The following is a 24688-nucleotide window of genomic DNA, read 5'->3' as shown; positions in this document are numbered from 1 at the left end:
TTTCCCTTACCTGTCCCGTACGTGAAATCCGTCCCCGTTGTCGGTGTTGACGGCTTTAGAAGTTGATTTTTAATTTACTCCTGCTATTAAAATATCCAGTGCAGTTTAAAAAAAACTTAATAAAACCGATGTCGGAGAGATTAATCTTCAGCAGCAAAACAGCCTGACAAAAATCGATTTCAACAGGCTGGGAAAAAACAGCATTTTAAACCCGCCCCCCTCTCAAAGGCGCCAAAGTCGCGCACACGGGCAGTGACAGAACTGCAGCGCCGCTGAAGGTAAGTTTTGTAACATACCTACTATAAGATCACCACTCATCCTCCTACGCTCTAGGGAAAATAATCCCAGGCTGCCCAAACTCTTCCTATAGCTTGAGTCCTGGCAACATCCTTGTAAATCTTCTCTGCATCCTTTCCATCTTAACAACATATTTCTTATTACATGGTGCCCAGAACTGAACACAATGCTCTAAATGCGGCCCCACTAACATCTTGTATACATGACCTCCCATCCTGGTGGCGGCGCGACTCGTTGCAGCGGCTCCTACAGCCTGTCTGTCTTTTTTTATTTTTTGTCTAGTTAAATGTAGTGTTTGGTGTTTTTTAAATACTGGTTTTTAAATGTGTATATATGGGGGGCGGGGGGGGGAGGGGGAAACCGTTTAAAATCTCTTCCCTGTCCGGGAGACCCGACCTTTTCCCTGTCGGGTCTCCGTTGTCGTTGGGGCCTAGCACCGTGGAGCGGCCTCCAACCTGAACGACCCGGGGGCTCGGGAGACTGCGCTGCGGACTACTCACCATCGTGGGGCTGGCCGGCCTCGGAACGTGGGGAGCGGTGGTGACTCGCTGCTGCGACTCGACTCCTGGGGCTCGGAGGCTCCAGCAACGCAGCCGCAGGTCCGGTGGACTGGGACATCGGGAGCTCGCGGGTCCGGGGGGAGAGAGAGACCGCTTCCCGGAGCTCCCGCAACGCGACTTCTCCAGCCCGTGTCGCGGGGTTTGGAACGACCCGGAGCGGGGAAGTACATCACCCGGCACGGCTTCATGGCCATGGGACATTACAGCGCCCGCCGGGAGCTCCAACTTCGAGACTTCTAGACCGGGAGCGGGGCCGTAAATCGCCCGGCACGGCCTAAAATGGCCGTGGGACTTATCATCGCCCGCCTGGGGCTTGGACATCGGGAGAGCAGGGGAGAGAAAAGACTTTTGCCTTCCATCACAGTGGGTTCACTGTGATGGATGTTTGTGTGAACTTAATTGTGTGTATGTCTGTAGGACATTGTTTTTGTTTGTATGGCTGTGGAAACAAAATTTCGTTTGAGTCTCACTGGGGCTCAAATGACAATAAATGTGTATTGTATTGTATTGTATCTTCTATACTCAATGTGTGGAGAGTAAGTAACAGCAATTCAGTGTATGGCCAGTGTGTAACTTGTGGAGCTGTACTGGCCATGTAGCATATGGTCAATGTGTAATTTCTTGCTGTGTAATGACAACTCAGTGAAAGTGTTCTGGCATGACTGCGTTTCTGTGCTGCTTTCTTGGTGACACTAGATGAGCAGTGCTATTCCTCTTTCCCTGACAGGTACTGGCTCATGCCATCACAGAGCACGTGGAAGATGCTGGTGTTCATTCTGGCGATGCCACGCTCATCCTCCCAACCCAGACCATCAGCCAGGGAGCTTTGGAGAAGGTATGAGGCAATACATCACTGGACCTGGATAACAATATATTTGAACACATATTTGGATGGGAAAGGTATAGTGGGGTACAAGCCTAAAGCAGGAAATTGGGATTGGTGTAAATGTACGTTGTGGTCAACATGGATGAGTTGGGCCGAAGATCCCATTTCAGTCCTATGACTCTGGGAGAGGGGGTTGGTGGAGGGACGGGGGTTGCATTTTGCAGCAATTGACAGTGGTGCATAGATTGGTGGTGTCATAAGTAATGAGGAGGCTACAGAAGGATACAAATCAGCTGGAAAGTTAAGGTAGCACAATGGCAGATGGAACTTAATTCTGTCAAATGCAAGGTGATGCAGTTTGGAAAGGCAAACAAAATAAGGACATAGAATAAACGATAGGCCTTGCGAATTGTTGATCCGAGAGACATAGAACACAGAACAACAGAGCACAGGAACGGGCCCTTCGGCCCACAATGTTTGTGCTGAACATGATGCCGTTAAACTGATCTCACCCGCGTGCATTCGGGAGAAAAGCAGCAGAAATGGAAGAGTGGAAAGGTTGCAGCTGGTTGCCAAGTGTGACCATGACCCGCAGTAAGACACTTTCCCCAAGCAACACAGTGCTCTCTCTGATTCAGCATATCCAATGTGCTATACTCAGCTAGGGGATCGTAATCATTCAACTCCTAGGAATTATCAAGTGCTTGTGAATTATCCAGGGCATCCATTAACAATTGTATTCTTTTTCAGGTGAAGATTGCAACCAGGAAGATATCTGAAGCATTTGAGATCTCTGGTCCATTCAATGTACAGTTTCTTGTGAAGGGAAATGACGTGATGGTGAGTTAGTCTGTGACATGCTTAAAGGTTGAGACAAAACACAATGGCAAAGGCTGTACTGATAGATTGAGAAGCCAGGAAAGAGGCTAGAATGGGCCAGTATGGCTGATAGTGCTGTATGCCTGGTTCTGAACAGTATATTCAATATCATGCAATGAGCCTCATGTCCTGAATCATCTCCTTTCAGAATGTGTACGATGAATCTAGTTCACTGCATCATTGAAGATCAGTAATCTTGTGTTGAATCTCCATCCTAATTCTTTGCTTGCAGTTGTCCCCCCTCATGCCTCCTTATATTTTTAATTATATGGTACATTCAAAAATTCCGGCCTTTTAACGTGTTGGAGGTCAAATATCCTGGTCCAAGGACATCAATGCATGAATTCCTTAGGAACAGAGGCCCAACCATCTTCAGCTGCTTCATCAATGACCTTCCTTCCATTGTAAGGCCAGAAATTAGGGATGTTCCCTGATGACTGCACAGTGTTTCATTCAATTCACGCTTCTTCACCTTCGTGAAGTAGCCCATGGTTGCCTGCAGTAAGAGAATCCTGGGCTAATAACATTTGTGCCATAGAAGTACCAGGCCTTGACCACCTCCAGCAGGCAAGAATTCAATCACATTACAATTTTCCAACATACTGCCATCAATATCCTGTAAGTTTCCATCACTAAGCAAATTAATTGGACTAGCCACTAAGATACATAGGCTGCAGAAACTGTTAAAAACATGTAATCCCACAGTGAATAACGCCATCTTTCCAAGGCTTTTCTATCCTCTACGTCAGAATACAACAGTGCAATGGAATGCTCACCACTTGTCTGGATAAATGTAGTTCCATCAACTCTCCAGAACCTCACAAATATCCAGAACAGCACACTTTATTCCCTCCAGCGTTGGCACAAAGTGACTGCAGGGAGTGTCATTTACAAAATCCACTCCTGTTACTTGCCTAGGCTACTGTGATAGTATTTCCAAAAACCGCAATCTTTTTTTTATTTTATTATTTTTTAATTAAATTTTTTTTTTTAATTAGCAATTGTACAAAGATAAAATATTCGACATCTAGAATTATACAATTATTGCACAGCTTCATTTTTAACCTTATAACCTAAATTATAAAAATGAAAAAAAAGAAAGAAAGAGAAAGCAAGAAAAGAAAGAAATAAAAAGTGAAAAGATAGAGTAAAGGAGAACAAGAAGAGAAAGTCTCCTAAACTACCAAAGCAGTGTAGCAGAAAGATAGAGGAATAAGAAAAAAGAAATGGAGATATACCTTGCCCCTCGCCCCCCCGCCTCACCCAACCTAGCATTGGATTTAAATTTATATTTTTGTTTCACCATACTATTGTTGTAAGAATTCAGTAAAGAGTGTCCATGTCTTAAGAAATTGATCTGGTTTTTCCGCCAAGACAAGCCTAATGTTTTCCAAATGTAGTGTCTTGGAGTGAAGATGTGGATCATCTGTGATCCACATCTTCACTGCAGGGACAAATAGGGACCTATTTGTGATAAATGTCCTCCAAGAAGCGACTATAACCCATTCTTTTTCTTCCTGCATAAAGTTACAAAACTCCTGGAGGGGAATTTTTGATACCTTTTCTAAAATACTTAAAACTAAATTGGACCCCGATATAAAACTGATCACATTAGGTATGTCAGAGGCCTGTTCTAAGCTAACGATATTTCAAAGACGTTTCCTTAACTATGGCCTAATAACGGCAAAAAAATTAATACTTAAATTTTGGAAACAGACAACAGTCCCTAAAACCGCAATCTTTATCGCTAAGAAGGACGAGGACAATATGGGAGTACAACATACTGGTTTCCCCTTTAGCCTCCAATCTCTAGCCATTGGGTAAACAGATGAGAAACAGAATCAGACTCGCTTCTAGTTCAGTGGAGAGAATGCACAGCAATCAGCCAGTCTCCATAACCTTTATCTGGAAGACAGTTAGGAAAATTGTTTCATTTGTGGGTATCTGTCCGTGAAGGAGCTTCATCCATGTGAAAATTAAAATTGAATCTGAATTGTGCCATTGACTGTCTCCTCCGAGAGCAGCCTCTAACTTTTGCTTCTTACTGGCTACTAGGTTATTGAATGTAACTTGAGGGCATCCAGGTCCTTTCCCTTCGTATCAAAGACCATTGGTGTTGATCTTATCAATGTGGCCACGCGAGTGATGATTGGTGAGAGCTTGGATGAGTCAAGTCTGCCAACGCTGGAGAACCCCATCATACCAACCGACTACGTGGGCATTAAGGTACCTGCAGTGGACAGAGCGACTTTTGACAGAATGTCCGGCAGGAGGTTCTGCTGTTTTGTTTCTCTGGTTGCCAATCCGATGGCTTCTGATTCCTGTGAGAATGGTGCAAGTACTGTGCACACAGCTGAGTAATTAGTGGAGGAGTTTTGCTGAGTTTTAATTGAATGTATGCACTATTATTCTAAATCTGTGATTTAATCTGCTTTTCCTGGGCATTCAGATCATGATACTGTCGAATCCTCAGTAACATCACATTGAGATCAGCTAGTTAAAACCAAAGTCCCCAATTAGAGTAATGCAGCACAGAAGCAGAAACAGGCCATTCAAACCACTATGTCTGTGCATAGAAGAGTACAGTCATAATGCAGGCATATGCGATTAGTAGGGCAAAGCAATTGGCATGAATATGTTAGGCCATCGGGCCTATTATGTGCTGTACAACTATGTTCTAATCCATTCCTCTAGCCATACAGTTATTTGACATGTCCGCCTATTCCTATACTCAGACACACATGACACCAGAAGTAATTAGTCAGTTTAGTTTATTGTCACATGGGCCGAGGTACAGTGAAAAGCTTTTGTTCCAGAGGTTACAATCTTAAAGATCCTGTGTTAAGCTATGACTGCTTTCTTAATTCATGCTACAGGACATCATTTGTCTTCTTACCAATGTCATTAGTAACATTGTGAACCATATCCTTTGGCGGTTAACCATCCTCTTTTAGAATGGCGTAGCCACTCTGATACACCTTGACCCAGGCACCAAGGCGCAACGTATTCTTATAGAATAGTGTTTGCAACCACACATTCATCTATCCCCAAACAAATAAACCCCACACTTTCCCATTCTCTCCCATTCTCTCCAATCCCCCCCCCCCCCCCCTCCCACCTCATGCAAAGAGTAAGCTGTGGTGCTACAAACTTGGATATTGATGCCTATTGGTGGGTGGCCAACCCTTGAACAATATTCAACACTATATACCTTTTTGAGTGGGAATGGCCAGAGGAAATCCTGCGTCCCCTACCTGTACCGACTGCTTTGCCTGGTGGTTGCCTATCGCTGTTCTGCCTATGCAAGCAATCATTTTGGGGAGACCAGCTCATTAAATCTGCTATTCACCATGACAGCATTGTGGATGTTCTACAGCATATTCACTTACAGCTGCACGCATTTCCTGCACATATGGTCGCCAGAGATACTGGAAATCCCCCTGATATCCCACATATTGTATACCATAGGGCCAAGTTAACAATAACTTGTGAATTACCTCGGCACTTATTAATTATGCTTGGGGCTCATTTCCACTCTAAGCACAACCTGTAACAATGTATTTTCTTCCTTCATCTTAATTAGCAGCAAAGAAAGGTGGAAATGTTATTACTCACCAATCACTCTCTTCATTAACAACTGCACAATGATACCATCGCACAACAAGACTGCTGGTTGTTTTTTAAAAGCCATTTGATAGCAATGCGGGAATTTCCATGTTAAACATGCCAGCTTCCCGAGTTGATTGCCAATACAACTGTAAAATCCCTGCAGTAATCCTGGCTATTTTTTATGTGGGACTGGGACTCATCTGTTCCCTAAACTGCTTGGCCTCTTCCATTCTTGTATTTATGGACAAGTGAATTCTTCGTCCAAAATATAATTGTCCTTCCCAAGTGTCATTTTGCTTTGGCAATGCCTATTGACTCTCTTATGCTGAGCTCTTAGATGTTTCCCTGCAATAAACATGTGTACAGTGAAAGAAGTTGGTGAATGTCGTTCTTTCTGATTCCCATTGTCTTGGCAGCAAAATTGCGATGACAGTGGTGTTGTTTGCATGATCTAGTGATCATGGTGCAGAGCTATTGTATCTCCACTCTCTGATGGTTAACATTCTGAATGTTTAAATTAGATTTTATATTGTTTTAACCAAACTATTTTAATATGTTACTACCTCCTCCATACCACTTTTATTGGTGAAGACCCATGTTCTCCAGGGATGCTGTCTGACCTGCTGAGTAACTACAACACTTTGTGCCCTCAAATGACACGGTATATTTTGCATCATACTGACATTTGCACCAGCTGTGGACCCAGCTATGGATAGTTGAATATAATGGCCTAGGCTCAAGGGATCTCTAGCATTCCCTCAGCACTGAATTAGCATATGCCTGAATATTAAACCTAGCTCTCTGCAATGGGACTTGATCCCATAACATTTTGATTTGGGCAAATGTTTAATCACAGAGACAAATAGGATTGCATCAGCAATTCACAATGTGCACAGGATATACAAATGTGCTAACTCAGTGGGTCAGGCAACATCTGTGGAGGGAATGGATTGGCAAAGTTTCAGGTTGGGACCTTTCATCAGACATATCAAAAATGTTGCCTCAGTAAGTGCAGTGTTCTGGGTTTTTCTGCTTTTCCTGTAACGTTTTTGCTTTAAGCTACTGTAAATACTTTCTCAACAGTTAAAGCCATGTAACACTCATAAAATGACCTCAACAGATTTGTACCAGGTTGTTACTGTTTAGGAAGCATTGATGGGAACAGTGCTAAAACGTTTTGTTTTGGGCACTTACAGGCTCCCATGTTCTCCTGGCCTCGCCTGAGAGATGCAGACCCGGTCCTTCGCTGTGAGATGGCGTCCACTGGAGAGGTACAGAGAACAAGGCATACCTTTAATAAAGTTGTGGAGCATGGAAACAGGCCATTCTTTCACATTGATTCCCTCTTCCAGCACTCAGTCCCATGGCCTTCTATGCCCAAGTGATTTAAGTCCTGATACTTTTTAAATGCTGACTGACTGTTTCCACAGCTCTCTACAACAATGTATTCCAGGTACTCGCCACTCTCTGGGCACTAAGATAATCATCAGATCCCCTCTAAATCTTATAGCCATTACTCTAAATCTTTGTTCCTTAGTTTTATTCAAATTTTCACCAAACACATACATACCTTTTACTTGTTCATATGATTATCAAAATTTGCAGCAGGATCGTGGGACGGTGGACTGAGGAATGGTTAAGTGCGAGCTGTTGCATTTTGAGAACTCAAACCAGGGCAGGATCTTCACAGTAAATGGCAGGGCTCTGGGGAATGTTGTTGAGCAGAGGATCTAGGAATGCACATAGTTTCTTGAACGAGGCATCGCAGGTAGATAGGGTGGTCAAGAAGGCTTTTGGCACATTGGCCTTCATCAGTAAAAAAGTTGGGTACAAATTAATCCAACAGTAATTCCTGGCTCTCTGGCATGTTTATGCGTATTCTGGCTATGAACCTGCATTGCGTCGACTTCCAGCCTCTGAACTGCCTCGCTCCTACTCCCCGTCCCCCTGCCATTCTAGTGTAAACCATCCCGATTAGCACTAGCAAACCTGCCTGCCAAAATATTGATTTCCCTCCAATTCAGGTGCAACCTGTCCCTCTTGTACAGGTCACCTCTGACACAGAATAGATCCCAATGGTCCACAAATCTGCATCCTGGTGCAGAGTGCTGTGGCATGCTGGTAAGGAAGTAGTTGCCACCCTTTTTGCCATACAACTGCACTGAGAAGAAATCTAAGTTTCTTTCATCCCCAAAAAATCAACATTATCTTCCAAAGGTTTGCCCTAAGCTGCCCTAGGGACAAGAAAGAAAGTGTGTAAGAGGGTGAAATAAAAAAGTCAGTTTTTAAAAATATGTTGTCTTTGGAAACTGAGATGATGAAAACTAATTATTGTTGAAGTGTTTATTTTTGTTAGTGGAAAAATAGGGCCCACAGCAGTCTTGAGACACGCAGACTCCCCCTGAGAAAGATCAGTGGCTTTAGTGATATTAAAGGGATGCGCAGGAAAACCGATATGTTGTGAAATATTATTTGCAATCAATGCTGCCTGCCACGGTTCTCATTTCAACAGGCTATGCTGCAAGAGTTCTACCACTGAGAGGAAACAGCTATTTCACCCAGAGAGTTTTGAATTTATGGAATTCCCTGCCACAGAGGGCAGTGGAGGTCAAATCACTGGATGGATTGGCCTCCAAGCTAGATGCAGGAAAAATGTTCCCAGTGTTGGGCGAGTCCAGAACCAAGGGCCACAGTCTTAGAATAAAGGGGAAGTCATTTAAGACTGAGGTGAGAAAAAACGTTTTCACCCAGAGAGTTGTGAATTTGTGGAATTCCATGCCACAGAGGGCAGTGGAGGCCAAATCACTGGATGGATTTAAGAGAGAGTTAGATAGAGTTCTAGGGGCTAGTGGAGTCAAGGAATATGGGGAGAAGGCAGGCACGGGTTATTGATAGGGGATGATCAGCCATGATCACAATGAATGGCGGTGCTGGCTCGAAGGGCCAAATGGCCTCCTCCTGCACCTATTTTCTATGTTTCTATTTTTATTTACGTAGAGTTATGTGGGTCCTAAATATTTAATATTTCCAAACTAATGAGATTTGCATGTTTTTTTTTTTAAACAGGTTGCCTGTTTTGGGCCAAATATTTATTCTGCGTTCCTGAAGGCAATATTGTCCACTGGCTTCAAAATGCCCCAGAAAGGGATCCTAATTGGAATTCAGGTAAGCTTTAAATACTGGATCTATTTAAAGTCACTCATATATGGTAGCATCATAGTACACACAACACAGAACACCACAGGAGATCCTTTTTCCCTGTGGCTATCAAACTGTACAACTCCTCCCCCTTCTGACGTGGGGTAGACGGAAGCATTCTATTCTGTACGTCTTGAAATAACTTTTCAGTGCAAGGTGCTACAATCAAACCAAATACTCCAATGTACTCAGAATGATCAAATACATCAGAAAAGATAGTTTAGAACATGTTGTTTGGGAAAGTGCACATTGACCCAACTTCCTGGAGCCAGCTTTTGCATTGACCATCTGCTAAATATGCTGTAGTATATGTAAGTCAATGCATATACAGAACTGGCCTGTGGTGACACAAGAAGTAGCAGTATTGAGATTGTGACAAAGCTCTTGAAAATGGTAAAACAACTGGACACACATCAAATTAAAAGCTGTCCCTCTCCTCTTACCTACTTTACCATTCAATAAATTGAGAATGGCTCTTCATATATTCCATTTTTCTGCACATCATGTGATTGCTTTAGTAGCATTGTTGAGTCATGCAGCATGAAAACCGTCGCATCAAGTCCATCTGATCATCAAGTACCCATTTACACTAAAGTGCACCCACCATTTAATTCTCCCCACATTTCCATCAACTATGTAGGCAGAACAAGGAAAAAGGTTCTGCTGAGGGAATTTGAGCAGCTAGTGTTGAGGATGCAGAAGGATTTGGACAGGATGGGAGAGTAGGCAAATAAGTAGCGAACAGAGCACAGCAAAGTGTATGGTCATGCACTTTGGTCGAAGGAATAACTATTTGATTAGGTTCTAAATGGGGAGCGGATTCAGAAATTGGAACTGCAAAGAGTCTTGGGACTGTTGGTGCAGGATTTTCAACAGGTTAATTTGCAGGTTGGGTTCGTAGTCAGGAAGGCAAATGCAACGTTAGCATTCATTTTGAGAGGACTAGAAAATAAAAAAAATAAGGATGTAATGCTGAGGCTTTATAAGGCGCTAGTCAGATCACATTTGGAATATTGTGAGCAATTTTGTGCCCCATACCTGCTGGTGGTGGAGAGGGTCAGAGATGGTTTACGAGAATGATCATGGGGTTGATTGGGTTAACATATGAGGAACGTTTGATGGCTCTGGGCCTGTACTCACTGGAGGATAGAAGAATGAGAGGGGATCTCATTAAGTGGATGTGGAGCAGATGCTTCCAGTAGTGGGAGAGTTTAAGACAAGAGGGCACAAACTCAGAATAAACGGACATACCTTTACAATGGAGACGAGGAGGAATTTCACTATGAGGTGGCAAATCTATGGGATACATCACCCCAGACGTCTCTGGAGACGGTCATTGGGTATTTTTAAAACAGAGGTTGATAGGATCTTGATTAATAAGGGTGTCAAAGATTACTGGGAGAAAGCAATCGAATGGAGTTGAGAGGGTAAAATAGATCAACTGTGATCGAATGGCGGAGCAAACTCGATTGGCCAAACAGTTTAATTCTACTCCTACGTTATATGATCAATTTGCCCAGATTTTAACGCCTTCCTTATTAGAAACATAGAAACATAGAAAATTGGTGCAGGAGTAGGCCATTCGGCCCTTCGAGCCTGCACCGCCATTCAATGTGATCATGGCTGATAATATTGATCAGACCATGTAGATTATATCTACATCATATAGATTACACCATTTGTACCCTTTTCTTTTCTCCAACTCCAGCCTTGATAACTATCTCCACCCTTCTTTCTCCACTGAATGCACCTATTACTAGTTCGCTTTTGCCCCACTTCTCCTCACTTCCTCTTAACAGCTATCTCCTCTTCACTCCATCAGTCTGAAGAAGGGTCAGTCTGCTTGTCTCTGCAAACGTTGCCTGACCCACTGAATTCCTCCATTATTTTGTTGGTTGTTCAAGGTTGCAGCAACTGCAGCTTCTTGTTTCCCCATGATATATTCCTGGCTGGGACTCTGTACACTGTTCACTGATGCTCAGAATAATCACCACAGACCTTCATTCAGACTGATTGACCTCTCTCTTTCTTCCTTTCTTTCAGAGCTCCTTCCGATCAAAGTTCCTGCACATAGCGGAGCAACTGCACGAGCAAGGATACAAGGTGGGTCACTCCCGCAGCAGATGTAACACTCCGTTTCTTAAAGTGTAGAATGGGCATTTGCATCACTCTGCCTCAGCCAGACTTCAGGAATCATATGGTTGAGCTGTTTGTGGATTTTGGTGAACCTGAGATGAAGAATGTCTCCATTGGGAATGAGTGTAAGGCATTCAAGCACCCACTGGGTTCAGCCCTGGTCAGTGAATGAAAGAGCTCCATCACTGGCTGTGTTGTAGGGTCACTGACTGGAGTGGTGGCTTGGTGAGTTGCACTTGCCCTAATAAATAAGGCTGTGACTACGGAGAGCCTTGAGTTTGGAATGAACCTTTTCCTGAACACCATTTCTTGTAAGTACAGCAATACTCTTGTACTCAGGATATTGTGATTTGGACTCATGGATATGATCACAGTGAGAACACAACATGTTGAGAGATGGTTTAAGAGTCAGGAGAACTGAGAACGGAGCCATGTAATGAAGCCGTGTGCCATACTTTGATTCTGCTGGTGCCCTGGTGAGATTGTCTATTCAGGATATGATTTCACCTCCAGACAGATTCAGCCCTGATCTGAGGAATGCAAGGCTGTCACAATTCCTCTGCTCTACATCTCTGCCCACGTCAAAGGGAATATCAGAATATAATTCCTGAGATTCGGGGAACAACAAAGTATTAGCACATGACAACCTGCCTGCTTTTTATGCCGGGAATGCTGGATTAGAGTCATACAGCACTGAGAGAGGCTCTATGGCCCATATGTCAATGCGGACCATGTACCCATCTGTATTCGTCCCATTTACCAGCACTTTGTCCATAGCTTTCTACAACGTGTCGATTTCAATGCTGGTTTAGATACCAAAGTGTTGTGAGGGTTTCGCCCACCATTACCCACTCAGGCTGATTCCAAATTCCAATCATTCTTTGGGTGTAAAAAAAAAATCCTCCAATCTCCTCTGATCCTCTTACTCCTCACCATAAAACTATGACCTCTGGTTACAGATAGTTCTGCTGTGGAGATATGTTTCCAACAATCTACCCGATGTATGCCTCTCATCTCTACATTTATCTTTACCAGTTGCCCTCTTGGCCTCTTCTGGTCCAAGGAAAACAAACCTAGCTAATCTACTCTCCCTCCTCTAAACGGAAATTTGCCATCCTCGGCTGCATCCTCATCGATCGTCTCTATCCAGTGAATCTTGTTCTTACTGCAGATGTCAAACCACCGAGGTTACTAGGATGTTGCGAGGACTAGAGGGTCTAAGCTATAGGGAGAGGTTAAGTAGGTTGAGACTCTATTCCTTGGAGCACCGGAGGGTGAGGAATGATCTTGTAGATTTGTATAAAATCATGAGAGGAAGAGATTGGGTAGATGCACAGAGTCTCTTGCCCAGTAGATGAATTGAGGACCAGAGGGCACGGGTTTAAGGTGAAGGGAAAAAGATTTAATAGGAATCTGAGGGGTAACTTTTTCACACAAATGGTGGAGGATGTATGGAACAAGCTGCTGGAGGAGGTAGTTGAGGCAGGGACTAACCCAATATTTAAGAAATAGTTTGCCAGGTACATGGATAAGACACGTGTGAAGGGATATGGACCAAACACGGGCAGGTAGGACGAGTGTAGCTGAGACATGTTGGCTGGTGTGGGTAAGTTGGGCTGAAGGGCGTGTTTCCACACTGTATCACTCTATGACTCTATGAACTCTGACGTGATCGGGGACATTACAATAACCTTAGCCCATACGGGGGAATGCCAGGAGAACACATTAGCGCTGTGATTTCACTATGGGAATATCAAGATATTGCATGCTGCCCTTGTTGATCCCTGGGAATGCTGAGATGTCAAAGACCATTGTCCTGATTTCTGGGAAAGCTGGATGAGACAAATTCTTGGCTTTACGAAGAAACATAAAATGCGTTCTTACTCAATGGCTCAGACAGGAGAGTAAGATGTGGAAGTCACATGAGCTTTGCTTCGTAGCAAATCTCCATTATGAGCATTGTAGAGTGGGGCTCAAAGAATGAAGAGTCCCATGTGTGACATGAACCTTATTGTCCTTGTTTTGAAGCTTTATGCTACAGAAGGCACGTCGGCCTGGTTGAACGCCAATGATGTCATCACTGGTCTCGTGTCATGGCCCACGGCAGAAGACCACAATTCTTCCATCCCTTCATACAGCAAGTAAGTGATTCTCTGTTTAGCCTCTGGTGTTAGAGATCCATGTGATGAATCATGATTGTGCCTGAAAGGGGGAGAAGGTATATTGGGGAAAAACATGGAGCAGACAATCAAGGGGTTCAAACACAGGGAAGCAGGCACGCATCACCTTCTTTGTTCTACACAGTGTTAAGATTTTAACATAGAAATATAGAAAATAGGTGCAGAAGGAGGCTATTCGGCCCTTCGAGCCATTCATTGTGATCATGTATTTCAATCAATAACCCGTGCCTGCCTTCTCCCCTTATCCCTCGATTCCACTAGCCCCTAGAGCTCTATCTAACTCTCTTAAATCCATCCATCCAGTGACTTGGCCTCCACTGCCCTCTGTGGCAGGGAATTCCACAAATTCACATGAATGTTTTGGGATGAGACCCTTCTTCGGACTGATGTGGGGGGGGGGGGGGGGAAGAAGAAAGGAAGAGGTGGAGACAGTGGGCTGTGGGAGAGCTGGGAAGTGGAGGGAGAAAGCAAGGACTACTTGAAATTGGAGAAGTCAATGTTCATATTGCTGGGGTGTAAACTACCCAAGCGAAATATGAGGTGCTGCTCCTCCAATTTGCAGTGGGACTCGCTCTGGCCATGGAGGAGGCCCAGGGCAGAAAGGTCGGATACGGAATGGGAGGGGGAGTTGAAGTGCTGAGCCACCGGGAGATCGAGTTGGTTAATGCAAACTGTGCGGAGGTGTCAGGCGAAGCGATCGCCAAGCCTGCGCTTGCTCTCACCGATGTAGAGCAGTTGACACCTGGCGCAGCGGATGCAATAGATGAGTTTGGAGGTGGTGCAGGTGAACCTCTGCCTCACATTGGAAAGACTGCTTGGGTCCTTGGATAGAGTAGAGGGGGGGAGGTCTGGATTGATTTGCCAGGTGGGCGGAGAAATGGTTGATGGAATTTAATACGGAGATGTGTGAGGCGTTGCATTTTGGGACGTCGAACAAGGGCAGGACCTACACAGTAAATAGTCGGTCTCTGGGAAGTGCTGTACAGCAGAGGGATCTAGGAGTACAAGTGCATGGTTCCTTGAAGGTCAAGTCGCAGGTAGATAAGGTGGTCAAAAAGGCTTTTGGCACTTTGGCAGTCATTGGTCAGAGTATTTAGTATAGAAGTTGGGAGGTCATGTTGCAGTTGAATAAGACATTGGTGAGACTGCATTTAGAATATTGTGTTCAGTTTTGGGAAAGATATTGTCAAGCTTGAAAGGTTTCAGAGAAGATTTACGAGGATTTTGCCAGGACTAGAGCCAGGACTTAGCTTTAGGGAGTGGTTGAAGAGTCTGGGCCTCTATTTCATGGAGCGCAGGAGGATGAGGGGAGATCTTATAGAGGTATACAAAATTATGAGAGGAATAGATCGGGTAAATGCACAGAGTCTTTTAACCAAAGTAGGGGAATCGAGGACCAGAGGACATAGGTTCGAGGTGAAGGGGAAAAGATTTAATAGGAATCTAAGGGGTAACGATTTCACACAGAGGTTGGTGGTGCATGGAACAAGCTGCCTGAGGAGGTAGTTGAGGCTGGGACTATCCCATTGTTTAAGAAAACATTGGACAGATACATGGATAGGAAAGGTTTGGAGGGCTATGGACCAAGCGCAGGCAAGTGTGACTAGTGTAACTGGGACATTGTTGGCCGGTGTGGTCGAGTTGGGCCGAAGCTCCTGTTTCCACAATGTATCTCTCTATGACAAGTAACCCCTTCCTCCTCCTCTCCATTTTCCTTTCAGATTTATTCGTGATGGAGTCATTGACTTAGTGATCAACCTGCCCAACAACAACACACGCTTTATGAGGGAGAATTACCTGATCCGAAGAATGGCCATCGATCATGGAGTGCCCCTCATTACCAACTTCCAGGTAATATGCTGACCACTGGCCATTGGGGTGCATGCAGAGTGATGGGAGGGGAAGGTTAATGCCTGGCATAGTGGTTGTGTGGAGCAGAAACCATGCATGTGCAGTGGGGAGAGACAGTGGCTGGGCCATCGCAAGCGTTATGTCACTTTTATAGATCATTTAATTGTTGCCTTGGATTCTGCCAGATATGAGGTAGAAAAATTGGTTCACCCTGAACTTGAACATTTTCCCTCAGGCAAATCCAAGCAATGTTCCATATTGACAGGTAGATGCCATTATTAGAGTCATGTGGCACAGAAACATGGCCTATCAAGTTGACCATCTGCCTACTATCAAGTAACTATCCACATTAATCCCACTTACCTGCACAGTCCATTATCTTCTTTGTCTTGGTGATTCCAGTGCTCATCTAGGTGGTACTTAAATATTGAAAGTATACTTTCCTCCACAACCTGAATGTACTTACTGCAGGTGTTGTCCTTAGTTGCACTAGAAATGCCCCTGACTCCCAACACGTAGGAGGACCATTCAACTATCCCACCTACCATCTCGATGACACCAAAAACCTAGGAAGAATTACCCAGGAATATATACCATTCCTTAACCTGCTATTACAATTTTCTAAGCTCTCTCTCAGAAGCCTCTTGAGCCAAAAGACTCAGTGCTAACTATCCTGAGGGGAAGGTGTGTAGGAAGGAACTGCAGATGCTGGTTTAAACCGAAGATAGGCACAAAAAGTTTGAGTAACTCAGTGGGTTAGACAGCGTCACCTGTGCCTTTCCTCCAGAGATGCTGTCTGACCCGCTGAGTTCACGTTTTTGTGTCTATCTGAGGGGAAGGTGGACATCTGGCTGGCAGCATCTCCTTCCAGTCTCCCAATTCTGGGGGCCTCCAGGCACTCCAAGCTTCAGTCTCCTGTTGGGTGAAATGTGGGTCCCTGTCCCAACTTCAATCCCCTCCCTTGCATTCATATGGGGCATTGCTGCTGCCTGATTGGCATATGGTATGTGGCACGAAAGCTGAATGCCCTGATAACGGGTGTGATAGTGTCGCATCAAGAACCATGCAGGTCTTGTTTCAGGTCTAAACCAAGCAGACACCTTATTGATTCCTTCTGGATTGTACAGGTGATGTATTTGGGTACCAACAGTATAACTAGGGCCAGTTTAGTGATCTACGAAGGGCATATTCCAGTTTCTGGACAATAAAAATGATCCAGTGACCTTCATAAAATCAGCAATGGACCCAGGTGGGGGCAGAGCTTTGTCAATACTGAGCCTTCTGTTTGGCATTTTGGAGGCTGGGCTCCAGGTGATCAGGGTGGTGGAGTTCTGGCACGATTCACCTGGCAATAGAAACCCAGATTAGAAAGGCTCAAGTGTGGGAAATCAGAATTGTGCTGCATGAGGCCAAGAGAGTCTGGTGTATAGGATGTTGATTTTTTTTTTTTGCCACTGCCCTGCACATAGTGGAACACCTTATTACACTCTCCAGCTCAGCAGTCCTTGTATATCCGAGGTGCCTGCATGAGATTTCTCAACCAGTTGTTCAGGCAGGCTGAATCCAGTGTTCTGGCCTTCCTCACAGTCCCTCAGTGGCAGTTAACCACACTCTCTCTCATCAGAATCTCTTCCAATGCCGGATTAATAATGGTACCAATTCTTTCCAGATCGCCAAACTTTTTGCGGAAGCCATTAAGCACTGCGGGAAGCTGGACTCCACCAGCCTGTATCACTATCGTGAGAACAGTGTGATCAGAGGATTGCAGTGAGCTTGGCACAATCGGCAGTCCACCCACCACACCTGTACAAAGCTGGTTCTCTGACAGAAACTACAAGAAACTACAGTCTCTAACTTTTTGAATAAAGAGAGATTTCATTGCTACTTGGACTTTCACTTCATTCAGCTCCCAGAGGTTTAAGCACTGTGTAATTAACTGTTTGTTGTCTTGTTTACTGCGGTAAGAAGTTTGCATCCCCCGAGCGCACTGAGTTCCTACCTGTCACCGATATTCTCGTGCTGTTTAGCCTCTTGCCTGCTCTGCACAGCACCGACTGAGTCATCTGTAAGACTGCAGTTACTAACAATCTAGCAATTGTGGGATTGCTTCAATCTTTCTGCACAACTCCCCTGATGCCTATAGGTGATGTTGAGCTGACCGGTGGTGCAGCAGGCCACGTCTGTTGGGTGCCCAGCGACGGGTGATGATTGGAAGGCCAGGAGCTGAGGCAGTCTGAGTTCTTGCATCGAGCCACCAGGCCATCCTGTTCACATGTAAGATAGTGATTGATCCAGCCTGACACTGCCAGCCACTGCACAGTCTGGGAATGGTGCCCAGGTTATCCCTGTCAAAAGTCTACCATTGTATTTCCTGTATCGTTTGTGGATTTGCAGCATTCGTTCTCTCTTTCCCTCACTCTCTCCAGTACCCTGGCAGGTTGTATTAGGGCAACCTTCACAAATGCCATGGACGATGACCATAAGGTGGGAATAGTCTCACTGGATCCAACCTTGGAGAATGCTGCTGCTGAACATCCAATGAGTCCCGGCTGCCCTCACTAGCTCTCCACCACAGTCACTCTGTCACACATAACTACTACCAATGCTGTGCTCTTATATCATGAGCAGGGCCATCAAATCAGTTCTTTCCATAGTGCTTTGGGTTCTGTTTATTCTTATGTAAACCGTGACAATTCCTTGTAAGCCAACCCTACACAAATAAACTGTTCTTTAATTAAAATTAATGGTATGTAACTTGTGAGCGAAGGGGATTGTCGACCATGTCCATCTCACAAACACAGTGTGAGAAATAGAAAATGGTGGAAACATCGGCAAATCAGGCAGCATCTGTGGAACGAGACGCAATCAATGTTTCAGTCCCGTGGTCCATATCAGAACTGGGAACAAGAGAAATCAAGTTTGTTTTAAATTGTAGAGAAGATAGAGATTCAACTAAGGGAATATATCTGAGAATAAAAGACCAAATGGGTTGATGGGGTCAGTTAGATCAGATTATGGAGATACAGAAGACTAGATGCTGGAATCTTGAGCATAAGAAAAAAGGTGCTGAAGGAACTCAACAGGTCAGGCAGCATATGTGGAGGGAAAAACAGATATATCTCAAACCGAAACATCGACCATTCCTTCCATCCAGAGTTGCTGCCTCTCCCGCTGAGTTACTCCAGCATTTTGTGTGAATCTATTTTTGATGGTAACCCATCTTCAGACTGATGAAGGAGAAGGGAGACATGGGTAAGGGGAAGGGTCAGGGCAAGAACTGGCAAGTGACAGATGGTTTCAGATGAGGATGGATGATTGGTGGATGGGTGGAGATAAAAACCATGGCTGGAAGTGGAAACAAAAGGGGGCAATGTTGATTTTGATAGGAAAGAAGATGAGGAGAGAAATATCGAACCAGAGGAAGGGATATTGGTTGAAATTTAATTGGGGGGGGGAGGGGCAATGTTGGAAAATGTGGGAGTCGGGAAGAGTGGGAGATGAATAGGAGGAGAGGAAAGGAAATGAGTGATGGGGCTAGGGTGAGTGGAAAGGCAAATGTGTGCTGGTGTGGGGGGGAAAAATGGTATATGAGTATGGGGTGGGAGGTTACCTGAAAATAGAGAATTCAAAATTCATGCTGTTGGGATGTAAGCTACCCAAGAGGAATATGAGGCGCTGTTTGTATGTGACCTCTCCACACCTCCTCCCTCACCTCCATTCAGGGAATCCGACAGTCCTCCCTTCACCCTTGTCTCCTGTATCTGGTGCTCCCAATGTAACCTCCATTACATCAGTGAGACCAGGTACAAAGTAGTTTTGCTGAACACTTGCTCGCAGACCACCAGAGTTTCTGGAGATCCTAGTTGCAAGCCATTTCAATTCCCTTACACATTGCTATACTGACGTTTCTGTTCACGGCATCCTCCTTAGCACAGGTACAGGCCCTTCAGCGCACCATGAAGCCAAATTAAACTAATCCCATCTGCCTGCAGTGGTCCATACCCATCAATTCCCTGCAGGTTCATCTGTTTGTCTTAATGCCTCTTAAATATTGCGATCTGCTTCTCTACCATCTAAAATGGTAGTGTGCTCCTGGCACATCCCTCTGTTTAAACAAAAACTTGCCTCCCATATCTCCTTTAAATCTCTGCCCCACCCTTAATCTTTTAGTATTTGACATTTCCATGCTGAGAAAAACATTCCATCTGCCCTATCTATGGTTCTTAAATTTATGACCTTCCATCAGGTCTCTTCTCAGCCTCTGATGCTGCAGAGAAAACAATCCAAGTTTGTTCAACCTCTCATTATAGATAATATACTCCAATCTTGGCAATCCTGGTGACGTCCTACATCCTTTCCGAAGTCTCCACATCCTTCATACTATTGTTGGGAGGCACAGTGACACATGGATAGAGTTTCTGCCTGACAGTGCCTGAGACCTGGATGCGATCCTGACTACGGGTGCTGTCTATGCGGAGTTTGTACATTTTCCTTGTGATCGCATTGGCTTTCTCCGGGTGCCCCGTTTTCCTCCCACAAAATCTTCAGGCAGTGCATTACAGACTTGAACTACTCTACATGAAAAATGCCTTTGTCAAATCTCCTCCAGCTCCTTATCTTAAAGCTATGTTCGCGGGTATCAGTTGTCGCCATTGGAGGAAAGGTTTTGAAAGATCAAACTTTTTCATAATTTTGTGTAGCTCTATCAAGTCCCCTGTCAGCCTCCTTTGCTCAAAGAAGATCACTCCTAGTCTATCTAATCTCTGTATATAGCTGAAGTGTTCCTTGTTAAATATCTCCACCAGTGCAATCATGTCCTTCCTCGAGTGTGGTCCCATAAACTGCACATAATTTACCAGCTGTGGCCTTGCCTAGTTTAATAACATTGTACGATGACCCTGCTCTTCAGTTCAGTTGAGAGATAATCGTGGAAACAGGCCCTTCGGCCCATTGAGTCTGCACCGACAAACAATACCTGCACATTGACACACTATCAAACTCTAGGGACAATTGTTACCATGCCAATTAAGCTATAAACCTGGGAGGAAATTGAAGTTCTCGGAGAATGCGGTCACGGGGAGAATGTACAAACTCCATCCAGGCCGAACCCTTAGCCAGGATCGAACCCAGGTTTCTGGCGCCGTAAGCTCTGTAAAGCAGCAACTACCTATGCGCCACTGTGCCACCCTTTCTTGTTTTCTATGCCTGGGCTAAAGAAGGCCAGCATCCCCGATGCCTTCTTCATCACCTTACTTACATGTGCTACTATTTTATTTTTTCTTTCCTGTAAAGCACCTTGAATTGCAGTTTGCACGAATGGTGCTATACAAATAAATTTGCCTTGCCTTGCCTTGCTACCACCTTTGACTTATCCACCAAAGTCCATCTGTTCCTCGCTATGCCATTGGACTTGATTATCAGTAGATAACTAGACTAAGTGTTCACACGGGAGGGCTGGTCCCCCAACGCAATATTCCACCTCTCCACCAATTCCAATATTGGTGGCTGGGGCCTTTCTGGAGCACTAGTATGGGTGTTGTGGGCCGAAGGGACTGGTTTCCAGGGGGGCTAGTATGGACATTGTGGGCCAAATGAATTCTTGGGCTGGCAGCTCAGTCACTCGGGCCTGGTGGGCTGGCAGCCGACTCACTCGGGCCTGTTGGGCTGGCAGCCGACTCACTCACGGCTGGTGGGCTGGCAGCTGACTCACTCACGGCTAGTGGGCTGGCAGTTGACTCACTCACGGCTGGTGGGCTGGCAGTTGACTCACTCAAGGCTGGTGGGCTGGCAGTTGACTCACTCAAGGCTGGTGGGCTGGCAGTTGACTCACTCAAGGCTGGTGGGCTGGCAGTTGACTCACGGCTGGTGGACACACACACACCCTCCATCACACACACATATACACACTCCATCTCACACACCCTCCATCTCTCACACACTCACATACACACCCTGCATCTCACACACCCACTATCTCACACACCATCCGCAGTGAGCGGGACTTCCGGACAAACCAACCCTTCCATTCAATTGAGTTTAAGCAGCACAGTGCAGACCAACCCTTCCATTCAATTGAGTTCAAGCAGCACAGGGCAGACCAACCCTTATATTCAATTCAGTTCAAGCAGCTCAGTGCAGCCCAACCCTTCAATTCAATTTGGTTCAAGCAGCACAGGGCAGACCAACAATCCAATTCATGCACAGTGCAGACTTACATTTCAGTTCACTCATGGCGTAGACTCACAGTTCTGGACTCCACTCTCACTCACAGCCTTCCGGGGTGACTGGCTCATGTCCGGCCTCCAAGGCTTTATTCTCCTGCGCCCCCCCGGAAGGGGCAATACCTTCATCATGGTGACCACCAGGAGAGAAGACCAATCTGCTGATCGCACAATTTATTTAACATTCATAACTTTTTTATTATTTCACCGATCAGAAAAAACCTTGGGGTGGTTGGAGGAGAGGAGGACGGTGTGTAAGATGGTGTAAAAATCATAGCGATATAGGGTAGCATTTTTTTCTAACATTTATTTACAACGTGGACAGGAAGTGGTCAAGATGAGACTTTTAGTAATAATATAGATATAGATATAGATGTGGGCCATACGTTAATTTGACCTGCCAAAAAGTGTCATCACACACATCAGGATTAAATTCAATCTGCCATTGCTCTGTCCAATTTTTAGTTGATCAATATTTCTTTAAGCTAAAAATACACATTTCACTGTTGATAACGTCACTAATTTTGATCTCATTGTAAACCTGCTAATCATAAGTCCTTCAGTCAAATCCAAATTATTAACGTTGATAACAAACAGCAAGGGTCCCGCTGCTGATCCTTGAGTAAGATCACTGGTCACAGGCCTCCAGACACAAAAAGATCCTTCATTATCATCTTCTCATTCCTGGTCCATCGAATTTAGTTTAGAGATACAGTACAGAAACAGGCCCTTCGGCCCACAAAGTTCACACCGACCAGCGATCACCGCCCATTAACACTATCCTACACACATTAGGGACAATTTACTGCATGGAAACAGGCCCTTCACCCCTCCACTTCTTTGCGATGTTAGAGGAAACATGAAAACTTGAAAACTCCACATGGACAACACGTAAGGGCAGGATTGATCCTGGATCTCTGGCGCTGTGAGGCAGCAGCTCAACTAACTGCTCCACTGTGCTGCCCTTTGGTTCCAGTGATGAATGTGAGGCTGTCAGGTTTCACTGAAGACCATTTAGACAAATGCAACTATATTGCCCTCTTCATATAATTTGTTACTTTACGAAACTCAATCAAAATCGTCAAGCAAGATTTATGCACCCTCTTAACTTGCACGCTGTTCCATTCCCTGAAACCCTCAATTGCATTGGCCTTCTACTTGGTGATTATAGATGAGAAATACACATTTAATAACTGACTCGGCTCCTCTAGCTCCCCTCTTGCTCTAAATATACGTATGAAAAGCTTCTCACCAGAAATACTTGTGACCAAAACTGAACACAATACTCTGATCTCACCAATCTTTTGTACAATTGTAACATGACCTCCCTCCTCTTAGCGATGAAGGTCAATGTGTTGAACGCATTCTTCACCATCCTTTGCAGTGATGCCACTTTCAAGGAACTATGTACCTGCATTCTTAGTTCCCTCTGCTCTTCAACACTCTTTCAGAGGCCATTCATTGTGTAGATCCTGCCCTGGTTTGACTTCACTAAATGCAACACCTCACTCTTTTCTATATTAAACTCCATTAACCATCCCGCAGCCCACCTGCTCAACCGATCCTGCTGCAATTCTTGGTAACCATCTTCGCTATCTACAATACCATCCATTTTAATATCATCTGTAAACTTACTAGTTTATGACACTTTAGTGTCATCTACAACCTTCCACCATAACCCTCTGCTTCCTTCCCTGGAGCCAATTTTCTATCCAGTCAGCTACACCTCCTTGAATCACATGCGATCTAATCTTCCAATGCAGCCTATCATGCAGAACCTTGTCAAATGCCTTGCTGAAATCCACATATACATCTACAGCTCTGCCCTCGTCGACCTTTATTTGATCACATCTTCAAAAATCTCAATCAGATTTGTAAGACATGATCTCCCACATATAAATCAATGCTGACTATCCCTAATCAGCCCCTGTGTGTCTAAATGCATGTATATCTTATCCTCAGGATACTATCTAGTAACTTTCTGACCACAGATGTCTGAGTCGACCTCCACTGATTTACTGCCTCCAATACATTTGTATGTTTCACTGTAAGGTGTGTAACATGAAAATGATTCCCTCAGGAGACCACTGTGTAACTGCTGCCTTGTTTATCAGAGAGGTATAATGGTTTATCACAGTTCACTATGTTCTCCCATGGGCTCTCTCTCATTCTTTTGTTAAGGTTTCATTTCAAACAAGATATGACGTTTTTGTGGTAGAGGAAGTGGACGTATTGGTGCCAAGAGCTCTGACATTATACTAGGTGGCAATCATTAGGATTACTCATAGAGAGTCATAGAGTCAACTCACCCACACCGGCCAACATGTCGCAGCTATACTTATCCCATCTGTCCGTATTTGGTCCATATCCCTCTAAACCTATCCTATCTATGTACCTGTCGAACTGTTTCTTAAATGTTGGGATAGTCCCTGCCTCGACTACCTCCTCTGGTAACTTGTTGCATACACCCACCACCGTTTGTGTGAAAAATTCCGAACATTCCCTATTCTTCCCTCTCCCATCAGGCAAGAGGTACAGAAGTGTTAAAACGCACACCTCCAGATTCAGGGACAGTTTCTTCCCAACTCTTTATCAGGCAATTGTACCATCCTATGATCAACTAGAGGGTGGTCCTGACCTCCCGTCCACCTAATTGGAGACCCTCAGACTATCTTTAATCGAACGTTACTGGACATTGCAATAAATGTTATTCCCTTTATCTTATTTTGTACACTGTCGACGACTCGATTGTCATCATGAATAGTCTTTCCACTGACTGGAGAGCAGGCAACAAATAGCTTTTCATTGTACCTCAGTACACTTGCTAATAAAGTAAACTAAACTAAATCTCTGGAGGACATGGATAAGTGACATTTTGGGTCGGGACCTTTCTTCAGACTGAATACAGATTGAGTCTGATGAGTGGACCTG

General features: G+C 44.7%; 1 protein-coding gene across 1 annotated transcript in view; it reads left to right on the top strand.

Moving 5' to 3' along the window:
- The window catches only part of cps1 (carbamoyl-phosphate synthase 1), a 164164-nt gene extending 145888 nt beyond the window's left edge, over positions 1–18276 (top strand). Inside the window, exons 30-38 of the mRNA XM_033024205.1 lie at positions 1585–1692; positions 2434–2523; positions 4618–4788; positions 7368–7442; positions 9238–9336; positions 11413–11472; positions 13534–13646; positions 15407–15536; positions 17206–18276. Coding sequence (XP_032880096.1) covers positions 1585–1692; positions 2434–2523; positions 4618–4788; positions 7368–7442; positions 9238–9336; positions 11413–11472; positions 13534–13646; positions 15407–15536; positions 17206–17307 — 948 coding nt within the window. The 3' untranslated portion in view covers positions 17308–18276. The remainder of the gene's footprint in view (positions 1–1584; positions 1693–2433; positions 2524–4617; positions 4789–7367; positions 7443–9237; positions 9337–11412; positions 11473–13533; positions 13647–15406; positions 15537–17205) is intronic.
- Positions 18277–24688: the final 6412 nt, after the last annotated feature.

The sequence above is a fragment of the Amblyraja radiata genome, chromosome 7 (assembly GCF_010909765.2).
Source record: "Amblyraja radiata isolate CabotCenter1 chromosome 7, sAmbRad1.1.pri, whole genome shotgun sequence".
NCBI classification, from domain to species: domain Eukaryota; kingdom Metazoa; phylum Chordata; class Chondrichthyes; order Rajiformes; family Rajidae; genus Amblyraja; species Amblyraja radiata.
The sequence above is the reverse complement of the archived record's forward strand: the minus strand, read 5'-3'. Positions and strand labels throughout refer to the sequence as shown.